The sequence below is a fragment of the Eleutherodactylus coqui genome, chromosome 1 (genome assembly GCF_035609145.1).
Source record: "Eleutherodactylus coqui strain aEleCoq1 chromosome 1, aEleCoq1.hap1, whole genome shotgun sequence".
Taxonomy (NCBI): Eukaryota; Metazoa; Chordata; class Amphibia; order Anura; family Eleutherodactylidae; genus Eleutherodactylus; species Eleutherodactylus coqui.
The window spans coordinates 39,052,860-39,076,835 of record NC_089837.1 but is presented as its reverse complement, the minus strand read 5'-3'; the positions used below and the strand labels follow the sequence as shown (position 1 = coordinate 39,076,835).

Here is a 23,976-nt window from a genome sequence, read left to right as displayed (position 1 = left end):
TCACACGGCTAAATGTCTGACCATTGTCTATGTGTATAGCACCCCTCACTCTCCACCCCGCCATATCGTGCACATCTCCACCCCGCCATACTGTGCACATCTCCACCCCGCCATACCGGGCACATCTCCACCCCGCCATACCGTGCACATCTCCAGCCCCTTTACCTCCTGTACCCCCCATTACTTGTAGTATGTAAGCTCGTTGGAGCAGGACCCTCACCCCTATTGTTTCCATCAGCTGATTACTATGTAACCGTGGTTCTGTAATGTTTGTTCTTTTGTCTTTCTGTATCCCCCTGTCTATGTAAGCGCTGTGGAATATGTTGGCGCTATACAAATAAAGATTATTATAGATGTGTGTCAGATGAGGGACTTGTTGGCATTGCACACGAAGGAGTAAGGCGTGGCTAGATGCTTGCCTGGCTTGATCGTACTCCTAGTCAGGCCACGTCCCTGGCGGCCATCTTAGTGCTAGTCATGGCCTGCAGCCATTTTTAGTACCTGCTATAATACCTTCAGCCGCCGCCCAGGTGCCATCTTGGCTCCTTACATCCCATAGCTGTACCTTCTACCTGGCATCCCAATGCTTGCACTTGTAGTACACAACACCAGTGATTAGAGCCTTCTCTGAATTGCATAGGAATAGTCAGAAGCTTCCATCACTGTCCTCTGTGTGTTGATGATATGTTGTCTATCTTATTAAGTGTGTGCTATAAGATAGGCTCAGTATGATACTGCGGGATATTTAGTCTAGCGAGGAATATGTAAGGTCTCCTTCAGATAAGTGTCAGGTAGTGAGGGGACAGGTTGCTATGGGTGACGGTAGTGAGGGGACAGGTTGCTATGGGTGACGGTAGTGAGGGGACAGGTTGCTATGGGTGACGGTAGTGAGGGGACAGGTTGCTATGGGTGACGGCAGTGAGGGGACAGGTTGCTATGGGTGACGGCAGTGAGGCGACAGGCTGCTATGGGTGACGGTAGTGAGGGGACAGGTTGCTATGGGTGACGGTGTTGCTGACAAGGATCAGGGATAGTAGGCAGCAGGACAGAAGGGATGATTACATGATGCAGACAGTCCTGGGATCAGACAGTGAAGGAATGAAAGTTTACAGTAGTATTAGATGAAGATGACAATGGCCTGAGTGCTGCTCTGTGCGGTGGGGTCAGCTCACAAATGGTTAAATCATCTGTTACATGGGAATGCTTGTTTCACCCTCACCCCCGCCTTTCAGCTTTAGAGTTCAGTGAGGGAGGGAGGGGGTATGTGACTGACTAGCCATGCTCTGCTTGCTTGAAATGAATAGACTTGTAATGAAGATGATCAGGAATGAAGTTTAGTATAAACCTGTGTGAATAGGGAACATCCAGTCTTGCTGTTATTTGTGTACATGTCAGTTCTGTGATTGGTTTGCAGTGATTTTGATTGTTAAATGGTGTTTTCAATGTGATAATGTCATTAAGAGAAAAATAATAATGAAGTTGTTGATAATGTGAGACCTGAGTGTGCCTATTACGGGAAGGATATCCCAAGTATACTGCAGTTATCTGTAGGAGTCCAGACACAGTTAAAGCTCTGTTTATCTTACTCCATAGCCTCTCCTTGATAAGAGAAATTCCTGAGGGGGGGGGGGGGGGGGGGGTTGTTAACGTTGGAGGATCAAGCGACTGCAGATGATTGGAGTAGTAGTAGTTGTGTGAATCTTTATGTTATGCAGTAAATATTGTGTATAGAGAATGTTATTAATAATTATATGAGATAGAAAGACTTGACCCCATGACAGATAAAAGTTAATGAGAAGTCTTCAAGCTGTGATGAACGTAAAATGTGTGATTAAGCTTCTTAACTGTACCTACCCCCCACAGATAAGTGATCCATGTTATACATTGAGTTTGCTGTTTCCACCTGTGGGCAGGGACCAAATACCTGCTGTTGCCTCTGATCCTGGGGTTATACTTGCTTCGCGCTACCTGGTAATGGGACCAAGGCAGACTACGGGAGACTGCCTGAGGGATGCTGTGCGGAGAGGAGAACCGTAAGGGCACGCTGTCTCTGGGATATGGCCTGAGCTACAGAGAGCACGCGCAGACGTGTGATGGTTGTGTGGTGACCGGGCCTAGAACAGGTGCCAGGTACACGCCCTAACGGGATTGTGCTTGGTACAACTGATAATGCCTATGTACCTCATGACCTCCGAGGGCAACAGCAAGGGCCGTGTCTGAAGAACTAGGAACAGCTCTCCCAAAGGTTCGTCTGACGCCATCGGGGTCCCAAGGCCGGTACCGGACGAGTATGGGGCGAGAAATCGGATGGCTGCAGGGGGGTTTGAGTCTCTTCTTGTATGGTGGGTAACAGTGAATAAAAAATGTAGACTGGATTAATTACACGTACTATAACCAACAGACATTTGTTAATTATACAAGAGATGCAATCAGGGGCCTAGAGGAACAACTAGGACACACCTTACACTTATTGCATGGCAAAATAGAATGGCTCTTGTTATATGTTACTAGCAGAGTTTGTAAAATGATTGGAGGATATTGTTGTACTATCATTCCTAATAACACAGCACCAGATGATACCCGAGCACTGGAAGGGTTAAATGCATAATAAAATGAACTAGCTGATAACTCTGGAATAGACGATCCATTCAGGGACTGGTTGGCAGCTTGTCCGGACACTGGTCACAAGTCATATACTCCACACTAGTCTGTGTCAGTATTTGTCTCCATTCTAGTACTCTGCGGTTGCTGCTGTATTCCGTGTATCTGAGGACTGTTACAAAACCTTATTAACACTTCCATCACCAAAGCGATGTTCCAAAATATACAAGATGACGAAGAACAGGATGGCTTACTGGGTCAGGTGACCACCTGTGTCTGACAAGTGATGGGTAAAAGTTGTATGAAGGAAGCAGTATTTTACTTTGATGATTTTGAAGTGGGACATTTTGATTCCAGTGTGTCCTGATTGTACCGGAGGATTGCTCTAATAACTGAGTGACACTTCGATAAGTAAGATTTTATATCAGAATGGACAATGATTTTTATATGAAGAAAGAAGCATCAATTGGATAATAAATCAAGGCCAAGCTTCTCTTGGGGCGGGCCTAATTGTGGGTACAATTGGTGGAAGAACTTTATAAAGATATATTTGCATAAATTAAATATTTTTATATGAAATAATTACATACTTAGTTTTGAAGTGTGTATTGATCTAAAGTGGGGAATGTTAAGAAAATTGTAGATCAATGTATCAGTTAATTGTTCTTTTATTGCATTGTAGGCTAGAAATATATAGCATGGTACTAGTATAAGTAGTGAAGGGGTTAAACGAAATCCTTCTATAGGCTTGCATGTCTTCTGAGGTAGACAGACAGATGAGATAAGACAGTCTGCTATACCACCCATGTATGTATGTTTACAGATGAGGCCCACAGAAAGTAGGACAGACTTCTGGTATATCTTACATTCCTTTTCCCTGAACTCATAACGGTTTTATTGTATGTAATAGATACACCTTAGGAGGTGTAACTTATGTTAATCATTTTAGTTTCAGCCTATTATGTATTCTTATTAATCTTGGAGGTATATACTTTTGCTGTGATGTCATTTATAGTATAAGAACCAAATACGCCTTAGAATAAATTAGAAATCATCTGATACCGCACAGGCTGGTGTGATTTGTATTCCTCCTGGGTCCAGACTTCTGCATGAGATCTGGGATCGTCTTCTCTTTGATAAACACATAAATTCTCCTTACAATCAGCATAGAGATGGCACTGAAAGTTAAATCTCCTGATAGTTTGTCCAATAGGGGCTGTGTAGATGGAGAAGAGGAGGGGGTCAAGGACTGCGTCCTGGGGAACTCCAACAGCAAGGAGAAGAGGAGGGCAAGTAGAGCCAGCAAAGCAGACGCTAAAGGAGCGATCAGATAGGTAGAAGGAGAACCAGGAGAGAGCAGTGTCCTTTAGGCCGAAGCATACTAAGGAGGAGTTTGTGGTCAACAGTGTCAAATTCTGCGGAGAGATCGAGGAGGATCAGTAGGGAGTAGTCGTCCCTCGATTTCACCGTCAGGAGATCATTTGATACTTTGGTAAGGGCGGTTTATGTTAAGTGTAGATGGCGGAAACCGGACTGTAGGCGGTCAAAAAGAGTTTTCTGATAGATAGCTTATAAGGCTGGAGTAAACCAGGCATTCTAATAATTCGGAGATGAAGGGAAAATATGAGATAGGTAGGTTGGTAAGTTGGCAGCATGGGTCGAGTCAAGAGTCGGTTTCTTTAGCAGTGGGGATATGATAGCATGTTTGAATGAGGAGGGGAAAATGCCAGAGGTCAGAGAGAGATTGAAAATAGGGGTGAGGTGGGAGATGACCACTGGTGAGAGGTACTGGAGGAGATGTGAGGGAAAATGGTCACTATCGCAGGTGATGAGACGAGCAGAAGAGAGCAATCTGTCATTTGTCTGAGTATAGAGAGTAAGCAGGAGCTAGATGCAGTACTGACGAGACTAGGGTCAGTCTGGGATTGGGAGGTTATTTCACAAGAAAGGTGAAGTTGACCTGTTTGGCATGGTGGAGGGGTAGGTTATAGATTCTGAGCATGAATTTGAAGTGGAGAAAGTCTGCAGACTTTGTGACTTGCTCCACAGCTGTTCACATCTGGATCACTGTCTAATGAAGCGCGTTTGAGGCATAAGCCAGGGTTGCTGAGGTCTGCATGGGATGGCTTGGGTCACGAGGGGTGCTGCTTCATCCAGGCCATGTTTGAGAGTGGTTTTGTAATGTGAGGCAGCTAGGTGTGGACAGAAATAGAGGACAGAGAAAACTTTATAGACTCCTGTACTTAACCTACAACATCATTAGACATCTCAGAATCAGTAGCTCAGAACAAACCTCCACCCTCATCCATAATAGCCCACTACATTTTGTAGACACCATGGACATAGACAACTCTTTAGGGAGGTTTCAGGAGAGTGAGAGACCCACTCTGGTTTGAGACTTATCTCCTACCCCCCAGTAAGACCAAAAAAGCTCATGAAACATTTATATGAGGGACTGCTTTTCATTTCCTGTGGTTCCTCAGAGAATGGAAGAGAGACCTAAGAGTCAAACTTGACAAGGCGGATACATAAAAAAATCCTAAGCAACTCACATGGGTTTGCCACATGCCACAAAACCCCAGCGTCGTCATCAAGAGCCACCATGGGAACATCCGATATTTGCTGGAGGTGTAAGTCTTAGAAGGGCACAATTCTGCATTGTTAGTGACAATGCCCAAACATTGTAACCTTCCTGCAAATAGTCTCAGATCATACAAACAAAATTTGTGGACCCTCATATTTATTCACACCTTAAGGAAATGCTATTGTGGAAACCCTCAGCTCTGTTTAGGTTCAAACAAATTTTATTGAATACAAATCTGTCAGCATTTGATTTCAACTTTCGTCATTTCACAAATTTAAAAAAACAACTTTAAAGACAATTGTATGTATAACAACTTTAGAGACAGTTGTACGTATAAAGCGCTGAAAGGAGAGAGAGGAGAGAATTTTCGAGAAGAGATGAGACTGCCCTTCTCCTTTCCTGCCGATACAAGTTTTACTTAATCTAAGACGCACACAGGGGTAGGGGAAGGGGGGGGGGGTGAGGGGTAGACAGGGGAGTGGGAGAGTGTGGGTGGGTGGGGGTTAGAGGGGAGAGGGAGAGATGGTTGGAGACTAGCGAGACTGTAGAGAGTGTCCTCCCGACACCAGTCGGGTTGGCGATTTATTCAATTGAACCTTGCTCTATCCATAGTTTGAGATCATCAGATCCCCTATACACTACCTATGGCTGCCATGTCTTGTAGTATGCTTCCCACAGTTTGGGCTCGTCTGCTCCCAGCTCGTCGAATCTCATGAGGGTGTGGAGTTCCTCCACCCACATGCCCCTAGTTGGGGCGGTTGCGGGGCGCCAGAGCCTTGGGATGAGTCTTCTATTATGAAATATTTTAAAAGGCTTGATTTACCTACTCTTGTAGCTCCCGGGAACAGTCAGAGCAGGGCGAGTTTGGGTGTCATCGTCACGTCTGACGTGACTGACATGATTGTACAGGGTTGTCACCTCTTTCCAGAGGTCCGCTACTGGTTGACAATCCCACCAGATGTGGATCATAGTGCCTCTACTCCCACTGCATCTCCAGCACACCGGGGAGGACTGGTGGAAAATTCTCTGTAGTTGATCCGGAGTCCTGTACCATCTTGAGACTTCTTATAGTTAAGGTCTTGGATTCTACCTGCTGTGGAGACCTTGTGGGTAAGGGCCCAGATTTTGCTCCAGTCCTCCTCGGTAAGGTTTTCACCCAGTTCCCGTTCCCAAGACTCTTTGTATTTCGGGGTCTCGTCCTCCGTCTCCCGACCCAGCAGCATTTTGTATATCTTAGAAATCATGTGCCTCTGGCTTAGACTCGATAGACAGAGTTGCTCGAACTCTGTGAGAGGCGCCGTTGTGAGGGTATATGTATATATTGCCATATGTTTTTTATGCTTTTATACCTGTATGCAAGTTCTAATTAATTCTAAAATGAGAAAAACTTATATGTCGCCTTACATCAGATATACCAAAGGCCTTGCAAGGCGAAGACAAAATGTATTTTAAACACAGCAAAGAAGAATCGGATGAAGGCCGTGTGCTTGGCTGTTTTCCCAGAAGCACCATATCTAGATAACGACTGTTCAACTACGTATATAACTTTCACTGTCTCAGGCCGGAAATCCGGACTTCCCATATATGGTTATGCGGTGAATTTGAGCCAATGAGCCCATCACCCATTCTTAGTGATGAGACCAAAGGGTATAAGATCCCATGTAATCTGTAATAAAGAGCGCAATCATGTCCTCGTGTGAGGAACTATACCAGACCTCCGAGTGTGGTGTCTCTTCTTTACCGCCGGCAGCGGGGCAAGGGGGTGGGCCTGATTGGTGCTGTACGCAGAAATTTACCCTGTCACCGTCAGGTTCACTTTCGGCCTCAGCGAGTTCACAAAACCCCTCAACTGCAGGTATTGGAGCCTGGCTGTGGTAGGGTCTGGCCCAGGATCTCAGTTATGGGTTTCCGTCCCGTCTGTGTCACTACATCTCTCAGTCTGGGAGTTGGATCAGCTGGGAGGGACTACAGTCCCGTCTGGCTTATGGTGATTTCAAATAGGCTCAGCTCTGTTTAAACCCTCAAAACATTCTCTGCTCCCCATCTTTATAACCACTCCAAAACTCCTGGGGGTCACTATTACACCACCGCTGGGCAACTATTGAGGGTCACTATTACTGCTGGGGCAGCTATTGGGGGTCACTATTACTCCTGGGGCAATTACTAGTGGTCACTATTACTCTTGGGGAAACTATTGGCGGTCACTATTACTGCTGGGGCAACTGTTGTCAGTCACTATTACTACTAGGGCAACTATTTGGGGTAGCTATTAGTACTGGGGCAACTGTTGGGAGGCTATATTCACATCTACACTGATGCACACTAGTCTGTTATTTTTAATTATACAATCCCCCAGGGTTAGAAAACTGATGGGGCCAGGTCTAAGGGAGCTGTCTGATTTGGGAAGAGAGTTTGGTATCCCAGCAGGTTCTGGGTTAAAATATTTTTTTAATTACGAAGTTAAATTAATGCCCTTGCTCCTTCCTCTCACCTGGCAGTAGAACTCACTCGCTTTGATGAGATGTTTTTATCATCAGAGACGGATACACATGTGATTTCCTTGGCATATGGACCATTATACCTTGGTATATGGACTATCACTAGGTAGGCTGACCAGGGAACCTGACCCTGGTTGGGTTAGGGCCTGGGAGAGTGCCTTGGGTAGGTCGTTCTCTGGACCAAATCATTTACACTTACACATAAAATGTCAATATCCAATAGACTTCAGAAACTTAACTACAAAATAATATCCCAATGGTAGAGGACCCTGCTAAGATACATACAATATATCCATCACTACCAGATACCCGTTGGAGATGCTCTTCAGCAGTTTGATGAATGTTGCTGGGGCAACTATTGGCGGGCACTATTACTACTGGGGCAACTATTGGGGGTCTGTATTCCCATCTACACTGATGCACATTAGTCTGGTACTTCTCCCAAGGGTACCATTCCTCAGGGTTAATTAAAGATGTGATGGGGCCAGGCTAAGGGAGCTGTCTGATTTGGGGAGAGAGTTTGATATCCCATCAGGCTCTTGGTTACAATATTTTTAATTACGCAGTTACATTAATGCCCTTGCTCCTTTCTCTAACTTGACAGAAGAACTCATTCGCTTTGATAAGATGTTTTTATCATCAGAGACCGATACACATGTGATTTCCTTGGTATATGGACTATCAATAGGGAACTTGACCCTTGTTGGGTTAGGGCCTGGGAGAGTGCCTTGGGTCATCTGGACAAAATCATTTACACTTACACATAAAATGTAAATATCCAATAGACTTCAGGAACTTAGCTAAAAAATAATATCACAATGGTACAGGACATGTAACACCCCAGAAGGGTGACCGTGGGCACCTGGCTAACGAGAAGAGCTGGGAGGTTTAAGTGCTGACGTGTCACAGTGGCACTTACCATGCTCTGGTCCTGGAGGGATGTCGCGCAGCCTAGGCCAGTGTAGATTGCCAGCCAAGCTTCGACACTCCTTTGGCTGGGAGTGCTACTAAAGGGGATGAGGGGGGCTGTAGTAGATATCACTCATGATGTCACCATTCCTACACACCATTAATCAATGCGGCGGAGTAATAACACAGAGACCTCCGTGTCATACCTCAGGTTCTCAGGAACACTTAAGGCCCGGTATAACTTTACTTGAATAAAACTTTGCAGAACAGTTAATTACAGGTATAATTCACTTGCAGCAGTTACAGGCTAGAACTCAAAGGGAGGGAGGATAATAATAATACAGCCCTATAGTCCACATTACCTATATGTCACCGGTCCTGGAATTGGGTACACTCCGGAGCAAGAAAAGGGTAGGGGTCCCTCCACAAACACTCTGGCAGACACAATTACACAGGAAGACGGCTTAGCCTAGATACACCCCGTGAATGTCATAATTACGTACCTCTGTGCGGAGATCCTATTGACGGACGGCCGCACAAGAGAAACACAGCCTGTGTTGTGAATAGGTACCTTTTTTGGTAAACTGGGGTAGTGCGCCCTCTTTCTGGAAGGCACTCACTCCTATCAAATCCAATCTCCGGATGCTATGGGTAGTCGCTCCTTTTCCTCCATCTTCACATACATGGATAGCAATTAAAACAAAAAAGCCCCGCGCTCCAAGGGTCCAAAGTGGCACTCAACTCTCAGTGGTAAAGAAATAAAGATTCTTTATTGCTACGCGTTTCGGCACAAAGAAGAACTGCCTTTGTTAAGCATACACAGTAATAAGTTACAAACAGTAACATTTATATAGAGGAACTCACATATCCATGCCATGGATATGAAAGTGTCTTAAGGCGAAAGATCCAATACATTTCTTTCTTGTGTAATTCAAAGATGGATTTATGTGTAACGGATTCTACTGGGGTGATTTGTAATCCATTACATTTACTATTGTGTATCTCACCAAAATGACGCGATAGACTGTCATTTTTATGATTATTCTTAATTAGGGATGAGCGAACGTGTCCGTTACGGACACATCCGCACCCGGACACCGGCTTTGCCGAACACTGCAGTGTTCGCGCGTAAGTGTCCGGGTGCCGCCGGGGGGCGGGGAGATGCGCGGCGGCGCGGGCGGCAGTAGCGGGGAACAGGGGGGAGCCCTCTCTCTCTCCCTCTCCCCCCCACTCCCCGCCGCACCCCCCCGCGCTGCCACGGCGGCCCCCGAACTTTTTCGCCCGAACACTGAAGTGTTCGCAAAGTTCGGTGTTCGGGCGAAAAAGGGGCGGAGCCGAACGTGTTCGCTCATCTCTATTCTTAATATTAAATCTATGTTTATTAATTCTTGACATCATTGAATGGCTGTGATTGGTTAACTGAGCGTCAGCTTTCATTGGCTGATGCGGCGCTGAGTTAACCAATCAGCTTGCTGGAGGTGGGGCATTCAAGGCGAGGCATCCAGAAAGCAATGCTGTGTCGGCGTGGAGGAGGGAGCAGCAGCCTGCAGCAGCGCCGCAAGCCATCGCAAGGGGTGCGAAATGCTGGCGACAGGTGAGTATAGATCCCCCCCGAGCCTCAGCTTGCAAGTTGTTTGACTTGCAAGCAGGCTCGTACCCCGAGTTTTTGCTTGTAAATCCGAGCAAGTCAAAAAACTCGCAAGCCAAAGCACTCATAACCCGAGATAGGGTGCTCGAGATGCTCGTTACTCGAGACGAGCACAACGCGGTACTAGTCTCGATTAAAAGAGCACTGACCATTGAATTCAATGGAGCCGGCAATACAGCCGGCTCCATTGAAAGCAATGGGCTGCCGGCGATCGCACAATGAATTTTCGGGAAGGGCTTAAATATATAAGCCCTTCCCTGCAATTCATCCAGAAATGTGTAAAAATAAAAAATATATATATACTCACCTGGTCCCGGCAGACGGAGTTCAGCGCGGCCAGCGGCAGTCCTCCTGAAATGCTCTGAACAGCTGTGAGTAGTATTCAGCAGCCGGGGATTTAAAATCCCCGCCTGCTGAATGAGCTGCCTCTAATTGGTCACAGCCTGACCAATCAGAGGCAGATCTCACTCACACACCCATTCATGAATTCATGAATGGGTGGGTGACTGCTGCCTCTCATTGGCTCAGCGCAGGGACCAATCTGATTGGTCCCGCTGAGCCAATGAGAGGCAGCAGTCACTCAAGTTCGAGTAACGAACACCCGAGCATTTTGGTGCTCGCTCATCTCTAGTAATAATCCATTTAGAAGTCATACTAGCAGTTATTATACTCTACCTAGAGGGAGTATTTGCTTTAAAATAGAAGAAAATACTCTGCGACAAGTTTAGATAATATATCCCTTTGATGGATCTTCCAGATGTAGACTTGGTGTGTATGTTTGGCTTCAATAAAAGCTTTATGAACGTAAGAGCAAGTAAGAACGTAAGAACAAGAGCCAAGTACCACAGGGTATAATACCTTGTTTCCCTGAAAATAAGACATACCCTGAAAATAAGACAGCATGATTTTCAGAATTTCTGAGGATGCAAAATGATTTTTCAGGCTTTTTGAGGATGCTTGAAATATAATCCCTACTCCAAAATTCAGCCCTGCTAACAGTTAATTAAAAAAGTCAATTTAAATAGTGTCCAGGCAACTATACATGTAAAAAAGTTAAAACTTTTTGAACAAAAATTAATATAAGACACTGTCTTATTTTTGGGGAAACACAGTATATACCAGTGTACACCACAAGGGGGAGAGCTAAAGTGCTACAAGTATGTGTACACAGTGCTGCGGGTACCTTCCTGCCCGGGGATGGTGACAGGACTGATGGAGGGTTCAGCAAGGCCTTTGATGATAGTGATACATTGCAGTGCTCAAAGGGGTTAAAGACGCTGCAGGAAATATATGGAAAATGTCAAAAAAAAAGGTGTTGTCCAGAGCAACCAATCCCAGCGCAGCTCTCATCCCTCGTGGTGATCTTGAAAAATGACGTTGTTTTGGCTATATGGGTAAAAAAAAAGGCAAATTTGCTTGTAGACCGCTTTCATAAATCTCCCTCTCCACGCACAACACAGGAGCTCAGCCCCTTATATACTGATCACATGATGATGACATCATCAGAGCTCCCTCAGTCACCTCCTCACTGCAGAGCTCCGCCCCTCAGGTACTGATCACATGACAGTGACATCATCGCAGGTCCTTCGGCTATTGCAGTGTAGAAGGTCTTGCTGTTGTCTCTGTGTGACTCCGGCCGGCAGGTAAGAGGCGGCGGAGGGTCTTGTGGGGAGGTCAGACACGGTCCATGTGGTTATTACTACAGGGGTGCGGGGGAGGAATGTATGAAGGTCCCAGAGGATGGATGGCGGTGATATACAGAGCTGTGGAAGTGTTCCTGGCCGATGGGGAGAGAACGCTGCGGAGGAAGAGCGCTGATGAGGCCAGAAGGGATAATAGATTATTATTGGTAATTACCACAATACAAAGTGACCGAACAAAGCAGGAATGTATTCCCATCAGTATTCGGGGTGACGCCCTTCACCTTCACTGCAGCATCAGTTCTTCTAGGGACACTTGCACACAGTTTTTGAAGGAACTCGGCAGGGAGGTTGTTCCAGACATCTTGGAGAACTAAGCCCAGATCTTCTGTGGATGTCGTCTCGCTCCAATCCTTCTGTCTCTTCATGTAATCCCACACAGGCTGGATGATGTGAGATCAGGGCTCTGTGGGGCCAAATCATCACTTCCAGGACTCCCTGTTCTTCCTTATGCTGAAGATAGTTCCTAATAACATTGCTGAATGTTTGGGGTTGTTGTTATGCTGCGGAATAGATGTGGAGGCAATCAGACGCCTCCCTGATGGTATTACACGATGGGTAAGTATCTGCCTGAATGTCTCAGCATTGAGAAGACCATTAATCCTGAGCGAATCCTCAACTACAAACTTACAAGGATCTTCCACCATGCTTCACTGCTGCCTGCAGAAACTCATTATTGTACTGCTCTCCACCATGCTTCACTGCTGCCTGCAGACACTCATTATTGTACTGCTCTCCACCATGCTTCACTGCTGCCCGCAGACACTCATTATTGTACCGCTCTCCACCATGCTTCACTGCTGCCTGCAGACACTCATTATTGTACTGCTCTCCACCATGCTTCACTGCTGCCCGCAGACACTCATTATTGTACTGCTCTCCACCATGCTTCACTGCTGCCCGCAGACACTCATTATTGTACCGCTCTCCACCATGCTTCACTGCTGTCTGCAGACACTCATTATTGTACCGCTCTCCACCATGCTTCACTGCTGCCTGCAGATACTTATTATTATACCGCTCTCCGCCATGCTTCACTGCTGCCTGCAGACACCCATTATTGTACCGCTCTCCACCATGCTTCACTGCTGTCTGCAGACACTCATTATTGTACCGCTCTCCACCATGCTTCACTGCTGCCTGCAGACACTCATTGTACTGCTCTCCACCATGCTTCACTGCTGCCTGCAGACACTCATTATTGTACCGCTCTCCACCATGCTTCACTGCAGCCTGCAGACACTCTGTATTGTACCGCTCTCCACCATGCTTCACTGCTGCCTGCAGACACTCATTATTGTACCGCTCTTCCCCATGCTTTACTGCTGCCTGCAGACACTCTGTATTGTACCGCTCTCCACCATGCTTCACTGCAGCCTGCAGACACTCTGTATTGTACCGCTCTCCACCATGCTTCACTGCAGCCTGCAGACACTCATTATTGTACCGCTCTCCACCATGCTTCACTGCTGCCTGCAGACACTCATTATTGTACCGCTCCCTCCCATGCTTCACTGCTGCCTGCAGACACTCATTATTGTACCGCTCCATCCCATGCTTCACTGCTGCCTGCAGAGACTCATTATTGTACCGCTCTTCCCCATGCTTTACTGCTGCCTGCAGACACTCTGTATTGTACCGCCTTCCACCATGCTTCACTGCAGCCTGCAGACAATCATTATTGTACCGCTCTCCACCATGCTTCACTGCTGCCCGCAGACACTCATTATTGTACCGCTCTCCACCATGCTTCACTGCTGCCTGCAGACACTCATTATTGTACTGCTCTCCACCATGCTTCACTGCTGCCCGCAGACACTCATTATTGTACTGCTCTCCACCATGCTTCACTGCTGCCTGCAGACACTCATTATTGTACTGCTCTCCACCATGCTTCACTGCTGCCCGCAGACACTCATTATTGTACTGCTCTCCACCATGCTTCACTGCTGCCCGCAGACACTCATTATTGTACCGCTCTCCACCATGCTTCACTGCTGCCTGCAGACACTCATTATTGTACCGCTCTCCACCATGCTTCACTGCTGCCTGCAGATACTTATTATTATACCGCTCTCCGCCATGCTTCACTGCTGCCTGCAGACACCCATTATTGTACCGCTCTCCACCATGCTTCACTGCTGTCTGCAGACACTCATTATTGTACCGCTCTCCACCATGCTTCACTGCTGCCTGCAGACACTCATTGTACTGCTCTCCACCATGCTTCACTGCTGCCTGCAGACACTCATTATTGTACCGCTCTCCACCATGCTTCACTGCAGCCTGCAGACACTCTGTATTGTACCGCTCTCCACCATGCTTCACTGCTGCCTGCAGACACTCATTATTGTACCGCTCTTCCCCATGCTTTACTGCTGCCTGCAGACACTCTGTATTGTACCGCTCTCCACCATGCTTCACTGCAGCCTGCAGACACTCTGTATTGTACCGCTCTCCACCATGCTTCACTGCAGCCTGCAGACACTCATTATTGTACCGCTCTCCACCATGCTTCACTGCTGCCTGCAGACACTCATTATTGTACCGCTCCCTCCCATGCTTCACTGCTGCCTGCAGACACTCATTATTGTACCGCTCCATCCCATGCTTCACTGCTGCCTGCAGAGACTCATTATTGTACCGCTCTTCCCCATGCTTTACTGCTGCCTGCAGACACTCTGTATTGTACCGCCTTCCACCATGCTTCACTGCAGCCTGCAGACAATCATTATTGTACCGCTCTCCACCATGCTTCACTGCTGCCTGCAGAGACTCATTATTGTACCGCTCTTCCCCATGCTTCACTGCTGCCTGCAGACACTCATTATTGTACCGCTCTCCACCATGCTTCACTGCAGCCTGCAGACAATCATTATTGTACCGCTCTCCACCATGCTTCACTGCTGCCTGCAGACACTCATTATTGTACTGCTCCCTCCCATGCTTCACTGCTGCCTGCAGACACTCATTATTGTACCGCTCCCTCCCATGCTTCACTGCTGCCTGCAGAGACTCATTATTGTACCGCTCTTCCCCATGCTTTACTGCTACCTGCAGATACTCTGTATTGTACCGCCTTCCAGCATGCTTCACTGCAGCCTGCAGACAATCATTATTCTACCGCTCCCTCCCATGCTTCACTGCTGCCTGCAGACACTCATTATTGTACCGCTCCCTCGCATGCTTCACTGCTGCCTGCAGAGACTCATTATTGTACCGCTCTTCCCCATGCTTTACTGCTGCCTGCAGACACTCTGTATTGTACCGCCTTCCACCATGCTTCACTGCTGCCTGCAGACAATCATTATTGTACCGCTCTCCACCATGCTTCACTGCAGCCTGCAGACAATCATTCTTGTACCGCTCTCCACCATGCTTCACTGCAGCCTGCAGACAATCATTATTGTACCGCTCTCCACCATGCTTCACTGCAGCCTGCAGACAATCATTATTGTACCGCTCTCCACCATGCTTCACTGCAGCCTGCAGACAATCATTATTGTACCGCTCTCCACCATGCTTCACTGCAGCCTGCAGACACTCATTATTGTACCGCTCTCCACCATGCTTCACTGCAGCCTGCAGACACTCATTATTGTACCGCTCTCCACCATGCTTCACTGCAGCCTGCAGACACTCATTATTGTACCGCTCTCCACCATGCTTCACTGCAGCCTGCAGACACTCATTATTGTACCGGTCTCCACCATGCTTCACTGCAGCCTGCAGACGCTCATTATTGTACCGCTCTCCACCATGCTTCACTGCTGCCTGCAGACACTCATTATTGTACCGTTCTCCACCATGCTTCACTGCTGCCTGCAGACACTCATTATTGTACTGCTCCCTCCCATGCTTCACTGCTGCCTGCAGACATTCATTATTGTACCGCTCCCTCCCATGCTTCACTGCTGCCTGCAGAGACTCATTATTGTACTGCTCTTCCCCATGCTTTACTGCTGCCTGCAGACACTCTGTATTGTACCGCCTTCCACCATGCTTCACTGAAGCCTGCAGACAATCATTATTGTACCGCTCTCCACCATGCTTCACTGCAGCCTGCAGACAAGCATTATTGTACCGCTCTCCACCATGCGTCACTGCTGCCTGCAGACACTCATTATTGTACCGCTCTCCACCATGCTTCACTGCAGCCTGCAGACAAGCATTATTGTACCGCTCTCCACCATGCTTCACTGCTGCCTGCAGACATTCATTATTGTACCGCTCTCCACCATGCTTCACTGCTGCCTGCAGACACTCATTATTGTACCGCTCCCTCCCATGCTTCACTGCTGCCTGCAGACACTCATTATTGTACCGCTCTTCTTCCCCATGCTTTACTGCTGCCTGCAGACACTCTGTATTGTACCGCCTTCCACCATGCTTTACTGCTGCCTGCAGAGACTCATTATTGTACCGCTCTTCCCCATGCTTTACTGCTGCCTGCAGACACTCTGTATTGTACCGCCTTCCACCATGCTTCACTGCTGCCTGCAGACAATCATTATTGTACCGCTCTCCACCATGTTTCACTGCTGCCTGCAGACACTCATTATTGTACCGCTCTCCACCATGCTTCACTGCTGCCTGCAGACACTCATTATTGTACCGCTCTCCACCATGCTTCACTGCTGCCTGCAGACACTCATTATTGTACCGCTCCCTCCCATGCTTCACTGCTGCCTGCAGACACTCTGTATTGTACCGCCTTCCACCATGCTTTACTGCTGCCTGCAGAGACTCATTATTGTACCGCTCTTCCCCCTGCTTTACTGCTGCCTGCAGACACTCTGTATTGTACCGCCTTCCACCATGCTTCACTGCTGCCTGCAGACAATCATTATTGTACCGCTCTCCACCATGCTTCACTGCAGCCTGCAGACACTCATTATTGTACCACTCTCCACCATGCTTAACTGCTGCCTGCAGACACTCATTATTGTACCGCTCTCCACCATGCTTCACTGCTGCCTGCAGACACTCATTATTGTTCCGCATTTTATAGTGGAGGAGACATCTTTTTTTTTAAACTTTGTTTTCTTTATTAAAGGAAAATTGCACAGTACATAATAAAATCATAACGAAAATTGACTCAGTGTTATATAGATTACATGCTGTGCTATGACTTGCTTAATCATAGTAGTATAACAGCGTTTTCCTTGTATATTTTCCATATAGATAACAATAAACTTTCAACTTTAACAGATAAACCTGGGCTGTCCATGCCGATTGTTTAGACTCTTTGTGCGATAAGGCTCTGCGTTTGCTATTTGTTAAAAAGAGGTGGGCACAGGAGCACATGTAGGGGGGGGGGGGGGGGGGTATTAGCCCGGGAATTCAGTCCGTGGATAAAGTGGTGTTGGTATCTAACCAAATATCCCATATTTTTTGAAATTTATTTGGGCAACTTCTATTTTGGTAGATGATTTTCTCATAAGAGATTACTGTGTTTACTGACCGAACCCATCCTGAAATCGTTGGGACTCCGGCAGCCATCCAATGGGTGGCTATTGTTTTACGTGCCAAGAACAGGGTCTTCTGTAGAAAAATGCGGGTGTGGTGCGGCCACACCTCCTCCTCCAGCAGGCCAAACAGAATTGCCTTGGGGTCCATCCCGATATTAAGAGGGGATGGTAATAGTGAGTTTATGAAGGATACAATCTCAGACCAGAATCCGTTTACCAGGGGGCAATCCCAGATCAAATGCCAGAAGTTAGCTTCTGGCTGACGGCATCTATGGCAGGAGTTTGAGGAAGAGTTGCCCATTTTATATAGTCGGTTGGGTGTGAGGTATGCTTGGTGAATAATGTATAGCTGAATCAATTTATTGTTGACTGCAGGGGAGAATAAAAGATGGGATTCCAATATGTCTGCCCAGTCCTCCGGTGATAAGGACGGGATGGCAGTTTTCCATTTATCGTAAGCTGAGGGGGGGGTTATGGTCGGTTTTGGCTGAAAGGAGATGCGTGTAAAGCGCCGAGATTAGGCCCCTAGGTCCCTGAGATCTGAGGATGCCGATTGTGGGGAATTTGGATATGCAGGTAGAGGTGGGTGGAAATTGGGAGTTCAGGGCATGCCTCAGCTGGAAATATCTGAATAGTTGGAGTTGTGGGGACTGTATTTTTTCTCGTAGTTGATTGAATGTGAGGAGGCTCCCGTCCGTGTAGACATCTCCCACCGACATCACCCCTAGAGATCTCCAATATTGGGGGTCTGGGACCGACTGCAGGGCCTTAAGGCCAGGATTATTCCATAAGGGAAGTTCACACATCACTCCTTTGTATTGTTGGGTGGCCTTAGCCTCCTTCCACACCCTTAAGGCGAGTTTGTGAAGTGGCAGTGTATCGGAGGGATTGGTATGTTCTGGGAATTCCAGGAAACTTAAAAGGTTGTTACCTTTCACTTGTTTTGCCAAGTATTTGTCAGCGATGGGCATTTCCCGTTCTAAGAACCAGCTCCGGACATTACGCAGCTGTCCGGCTAGGTATACGTGCAGGTCTGGAAGCGCCATTCCAGCCTGCTCTTTAGGTCTTTGTAGGATCGAAAGGCTAAGCTTTGAGCGGGTGGAATTCCAAATGAAGGATGTGATGAGGGAATTGAGGGTTTGGAAAATGCGTTTGGGTGCAAATATTGGCATGTGCTGCAGTATATACAGGCATTTAGGTTGGATGGCCATCTTTACCAGGTTTATGCGGCCAGCCACCGAAAGTGGTAATTTAGACCATCGTTCGAATTTATTTTTTACGCTTTCCAGCAGCGGGACAATATTATTTTCTATAGCATTATTTTGGGAGGAGACGTTTTTGGTGGTCATTTTGAAATACTTTTTTCAGCCCATCATGCATTTTTTTTATACTCTTTGTAAAAATTTGCTGCAAAATGTATGAAAATAATGTGAAAAAAAATCACAGAAATGCAAAAATAGCATAATAGCCCTCATAGTTCTGCATATACCCTTTTGGCCTGGCCTGTAGCCTGATAGCCTTTTGGCCCTGCCCTAGCCTGACTGCTGAGTGTTACCTACGGCTCTATGATCTGCCTGTGACTTATAGCCTCTAGGCTCTGCCTATGCCCCGTTTACTCATATCTGCTGTTTAAGACTGTTGGCTGGTGACCTCTGATTTGACAGGTGATCTTCATTGGAAAGTCAATAGACGAAGCCTCTTTTTCCTCACCGCATATCTTCAGTAAGGTATCTATGGTATAGAAATCTCATGATTGTATAAGAACAAGATGACAAATAGATGGAGGTCACAATTTACCTCCGATGGAGAAAACTGGGAAAGAAAAAGAGACTCCTGCGCTCAGGGTCCCCAGAAACATCAAAGCACCATAGAAAAAGATGAACGCTTAACTACAGAGAAGATGCCTCTGTGTAATCATAAATAGGAGTCCTAAGAACTCGCTCCCCTATACGGATGCAGAGCCGCCTATGGATTTGTGCTTGAGAAAGGAGCAGTTCTTTAAACTCCGAAACGCGTTGCACCCTCTACTGTTACTATTCACCTTCCCTTCCACTAAGGATTCAACATCCCCTTGTTCCACCGACTACACATAGAGGTCTCCCCTCTGTTGTTAAGTGTCACCTTTTCTAGGGTGCTTTGGTGTTTCTGGGGGACACTGAGCGCGGGGTCTTTGTTTTTTTCTTAGTTTTCTTTGATTAATCTGGGGCAGTTTGTGTATTCCATAGAGCTTCTCCCAGCTTTAGCTCTCCTTGGACATTCTTTGGGACAGGGTACCACCCGCCACAGGCACACCGTCTTAGACACTACGGAAACAACTACTGCAGATTTTGCCACATGATAAATGGCTGCAATCCACAGAGGCGCTGTCTGAACCATCTATGGGTATAATCCCTTCAATGGGGAATATTTATATAAGAGTCTTTCTTCCTAAAGTTGCCTCCTTATGTGGAATAGTTATAGGAGGGTTTATACTTTGGAACAATTATTTTTGATTCGCTGTCTTCACGGATCCTCCTAACTTTAAAATCGAGAACTCAAGCTAGAATCTTGGCTTGGATTCATCCTGAGTACAAGATATTGGAATCCGACTTCCTAAGAACAATATCATAGTGTGTTCCATAGTCTAGCTGGCTCTAATAGAGAAACCAGTACAACGAGATCTAAAAAGCTGTAATATATTCTGTAATTTGGAGCATATATTTGGCTGGCCGTTTTCATCATCAGGAAGTGTTAATATTTCAAGGCTACAAGTCAGTTGGAGTTTCTTTATTGGTGGATTCTCCAATCCAATAAGAGTTATTAGCTATCAACCCTCCCTAGGTATTGATCTGGTTTAATCTCTCACTGGTGCTGTCAGGGGTGTATGGAGAAAACTAATATTACTTATGGGTAATCCGTTTTCCATGATGGCAACACTAAGTTTGGTCCCTACTGCAGTATTTGAGTTATAAGTAATTAATTTAATTAATTTAATAAATTTAATTAAATAAGGTGAAGGGTGTGCCTGACTTTACAGAGATCTTGGGAGGTACCTGTTTCCTCTCCAGATGGGAGGTGGTCTCCCACTGGTGCAGTCATGGGCTGTTGGAAAACTGCCGGCAGTACCAGAACCCTCTGGTTTATCCAGTTCTCTCGTATTCTCATCCAAAGCAGTCCTTCTCCTGAATGACCCACTAAGGATGGACAAAGCAAGAAATGATGTTACCATAAGAATATTAAACTTCACCTTGGAGATCATCTACCTGCTGACCGGAGAGGTAAGCTTTTCTGTATTACTATATTTATTGTATTATGTAGCAAGTCAGACTAAGGGAAGAGAAAACGTAATAAATGAAAAGCTGAAAATGTGAAGATCGGCCACCAATATGGTCAGTTCTGTATGGTGGAAACCAATGAGCTAATAGTAATGTTGTAGGAGCAATGAGAATCCAGCTTCTCACATTCTAATAATGTGCCCCTTCTCAAACAGCGTGCCTACTTACCATTCCTTGCATTGAGGAGGGACGTTCGGAGATGGCAGAGTTCAAAGCGCTGGGCCATCTCCAGCTGACACATTGCAAAGAATGGGGTGGTAGTATGCATGCTTGGCTGCCAGATGTCTCACTAGAGCTCAATACGGTGGGGTCACAATCTCCCTCTTTCTACTAAGGAATGAATACTGGGTTTAGTCCTCTACATGTCTCTCTCCATACACAGGATTACACAATAGTGAAGAAGACTTCGGGTGATGGTACGACTCCCAACAGCCATCTCCATGAGTCAGGAGGATGCAGCCAGAGCCCCATCACAGAGGCTCCTCCTCACTTACCGATACATGAACAGAAGATCCTAGAACTCACCAACAAGATCACTGAGCTGCTGACTGGAGAGGTGACCCTGCTGGGAATGCTGGGTAATTATACAGTACCAGCACTAGAGGAGTCTGGGTAATGACGGTATGATTGTGTTGTCAGGTTCCTAAAAGGTGTCAAGATGTCGCTGTCTATTTCTCCATGGAGGAGTGGGAGTATTTAGAAGAACACAAGGATCTGTACAAGGACGTCATGATGGAGAACCATCAACCTCCGATATCACAGGGTAAGAAGAGATACAAGATACAGTACGAGGACGTCAAGATGGAAACCCAGAAACATTTTATATCACAAGGTAACCAGATATAGATATACTCGTGGCATTATTATTTCAAGGGTATGTGGTATGTGTAGGATTTGTCACCCAACATGACCTTATTTTGGGCTTTTTCGCTAATCTCATGTTGAATATAAGCACAAACTTTTTTTTCAACTCCTTACTTCCTAACCATACTTTTTAATTATGGCAATCAGTATGGGATCTAACAGGGATCCAGTCACCTGGCCAATGCTGCTCGAACCACGTTGTGCCTTTTTTTCAGAGCTATACTAAAAGCATTAAAAATATGCTGACACGTGATTTGCATTAAGTTACAGGTCCATCACCGGGCTTTACTTGATATCTGTTATGTTTTTCAATTTTTGCACAATTGATTTTAGGGGGTGTTTGTTTTTTTTGTTTTTTTTACTGTGGGCTTCCTAAAAACAATGGGCTTATTTAGGAATGTTGTGTAAAAGTTAGACAATACAAACTTAGACTAGATAGCCGTATAATGCACCAGATTTATCACAGTAGCTCTGCTGAATGGTAGATCTGTTGCATTAAAAGACTATGTAGTCTAAGGTTAAACCATTTTTTAATTGGCTTAGTTTGGAGAAAAAAATTGCTGTAATTGCACGATTTGCCACAATTTGGTTCAATTGTTGGCACAATTTAGGTCATGCCCCCATTTCACAAAGCCATGCCCTTATTTTGGAAGACTTGGGAAAAGTGTCCGAATGGGTCTAAAAATACATAGTAAATGTGGTACAAAGCATGTAAGACAGTTTATGAAGCTATTTGCAGAAGAAAACTGTGATACTTTGAATAGTAAATGTGCCCCATTGTCTGGTGAGATTTATAGCACAGATTAGTGCTCAATAGTGAGACTGCACCCACCTCAGAGGCAGAAATGTATGAAGTCAGTAGTGAGTCAAACTATACTTCTCTCACTGGACCCTACTGCCCTTTGGGAGTAGAAGTCACTACTGGTGGATCATCAATCAATGGGAGCTGTATCTGTAATTACGAGCGCCGGCCACCACACAGGGGTTGGAGCTAACTGCTTCAGCTCCATATGTGTGTTGTGGTGCCAACAGCTGATCAACCGGGATCCTTAGAGATGAACAGCACCTGTAACTTAGTTTATGCTGCTGCAGACAGGTGACGGGTTTATTTAGAGGAGTGTACCTAAATCAGACACTTAGGACTTTTTCATATGGGTGTATTGGCACTCGCGATAGCCAGAGAATGGAACCCACTGCTTTACCTTTGTGAGCAGTCTATGGGGGTGCACAAATGCCCGCGCAATATGCAAAGAGATGTGCAGTATTCTACGCAAACCCACAGGAAAAAGAACACATCTGGAACTCATTAGGCTAAATAGTCATTTAAATAGGGCCTGCTTGTGAACCTTCTGCAAAAAACCATACCCTGCGAGTGCGAAATACACCGATATGCTGGCAAAAAAGACTCATTTATAGAACAAATACATGGCGCTGTATAGAGCGTAACTGTGTATTCGCCCGTGCGAAGCCGCCTTTATGGTATATCCACAGGATGTCTAATAAATATGACCCATGTCTGAAACCCGCACTTATTTTTAAAAATGCCCATCCCCCTCGACCCCATTCTGGCTCCCCTCTGCTGCCTGAGATTACGGAATCAGCTGCCCTGCCTATTCCACACGGTCTCTGTAACTCTCGTAGAAGTGAAAGGGAATTGTGTAAACAGCGTACCATAGCAAACTGCCGGCAGTACCAGAACCCTCCGGCTTATCCAGTTCTCTCGTATTCTCATCCAAAGCAGGCCTTCTCCTGAATGACCCACCAAGGATGGACAAAGAAAGAAGTGACATTACCATAAGAATATTAAGCTTCACCTTGGAGATCATCTACCTGCTGACCGGGGAGGTAAACTTTTCTGTATTTCTCTATTACTTATTGAATTATGTAGCAAGTCAGACTAGGGGAAGAAAAAATCCATTCTAGAACAAGCCAGTGTCCTGTATAACAGCCTTCAGACCTTCGAAGTTAAACACAATAAATAAAAAGCAGAAAATGTGAAGATCGGCCACCAATATTGTCAGTTCTGTATCGTGGGAACCAATGAGCTAATAGTAATGTTGTAGGAGCAATGAGAATCCAGCTTCTCTCATTCTAATAATGCGCCCCCTCTCAAGCAGTGTGCCTACTTACCATTTCTTGCATTAAGGAGGCACTTCTGGAGATGACAGAGTTCAAAGCGCTGGGCCATCTCCTGCTTACACATTGGAAAGAAAGGGGTGGTAGTATGCACGCTTAGCTGCCAGATATCTGCTTAGAGCTTTATACAGTGGAATCACAATTTCTCACTTTCTACTAAGGGAGGAAAACTGGGTTCAGTTTTCTACATGTCTCCCTCCATACACAGGATTACACAGTCGATATGTAAAAGAGCAGCATCCAGGGGCACA

At 46.1% G+C, this 23,976-nt stretch overlaps 1 protein-coding gene across 1 annotated transcript in view; it reads left to right on the top strand.

Moving 5' to 3' along the window:
- The window catches only part of LOC136607684 (zinc finger protein 271-like), a 521,708-nt gene that overhangs the window by 19,526 nt on the left and 478,206 nt on the right, over positions 1-23,976 (top strand). The window contains exon 4 of the mRNA XM_066589056.1: positions 21,365-21,557. Coding sequence (XP_066445153.1) covers positions 21,365-21,557 — 193 coding nt within the window. The remainder of the gene's footprint in view (positions 1-21,364; positions 21,558-23,976) is intronic.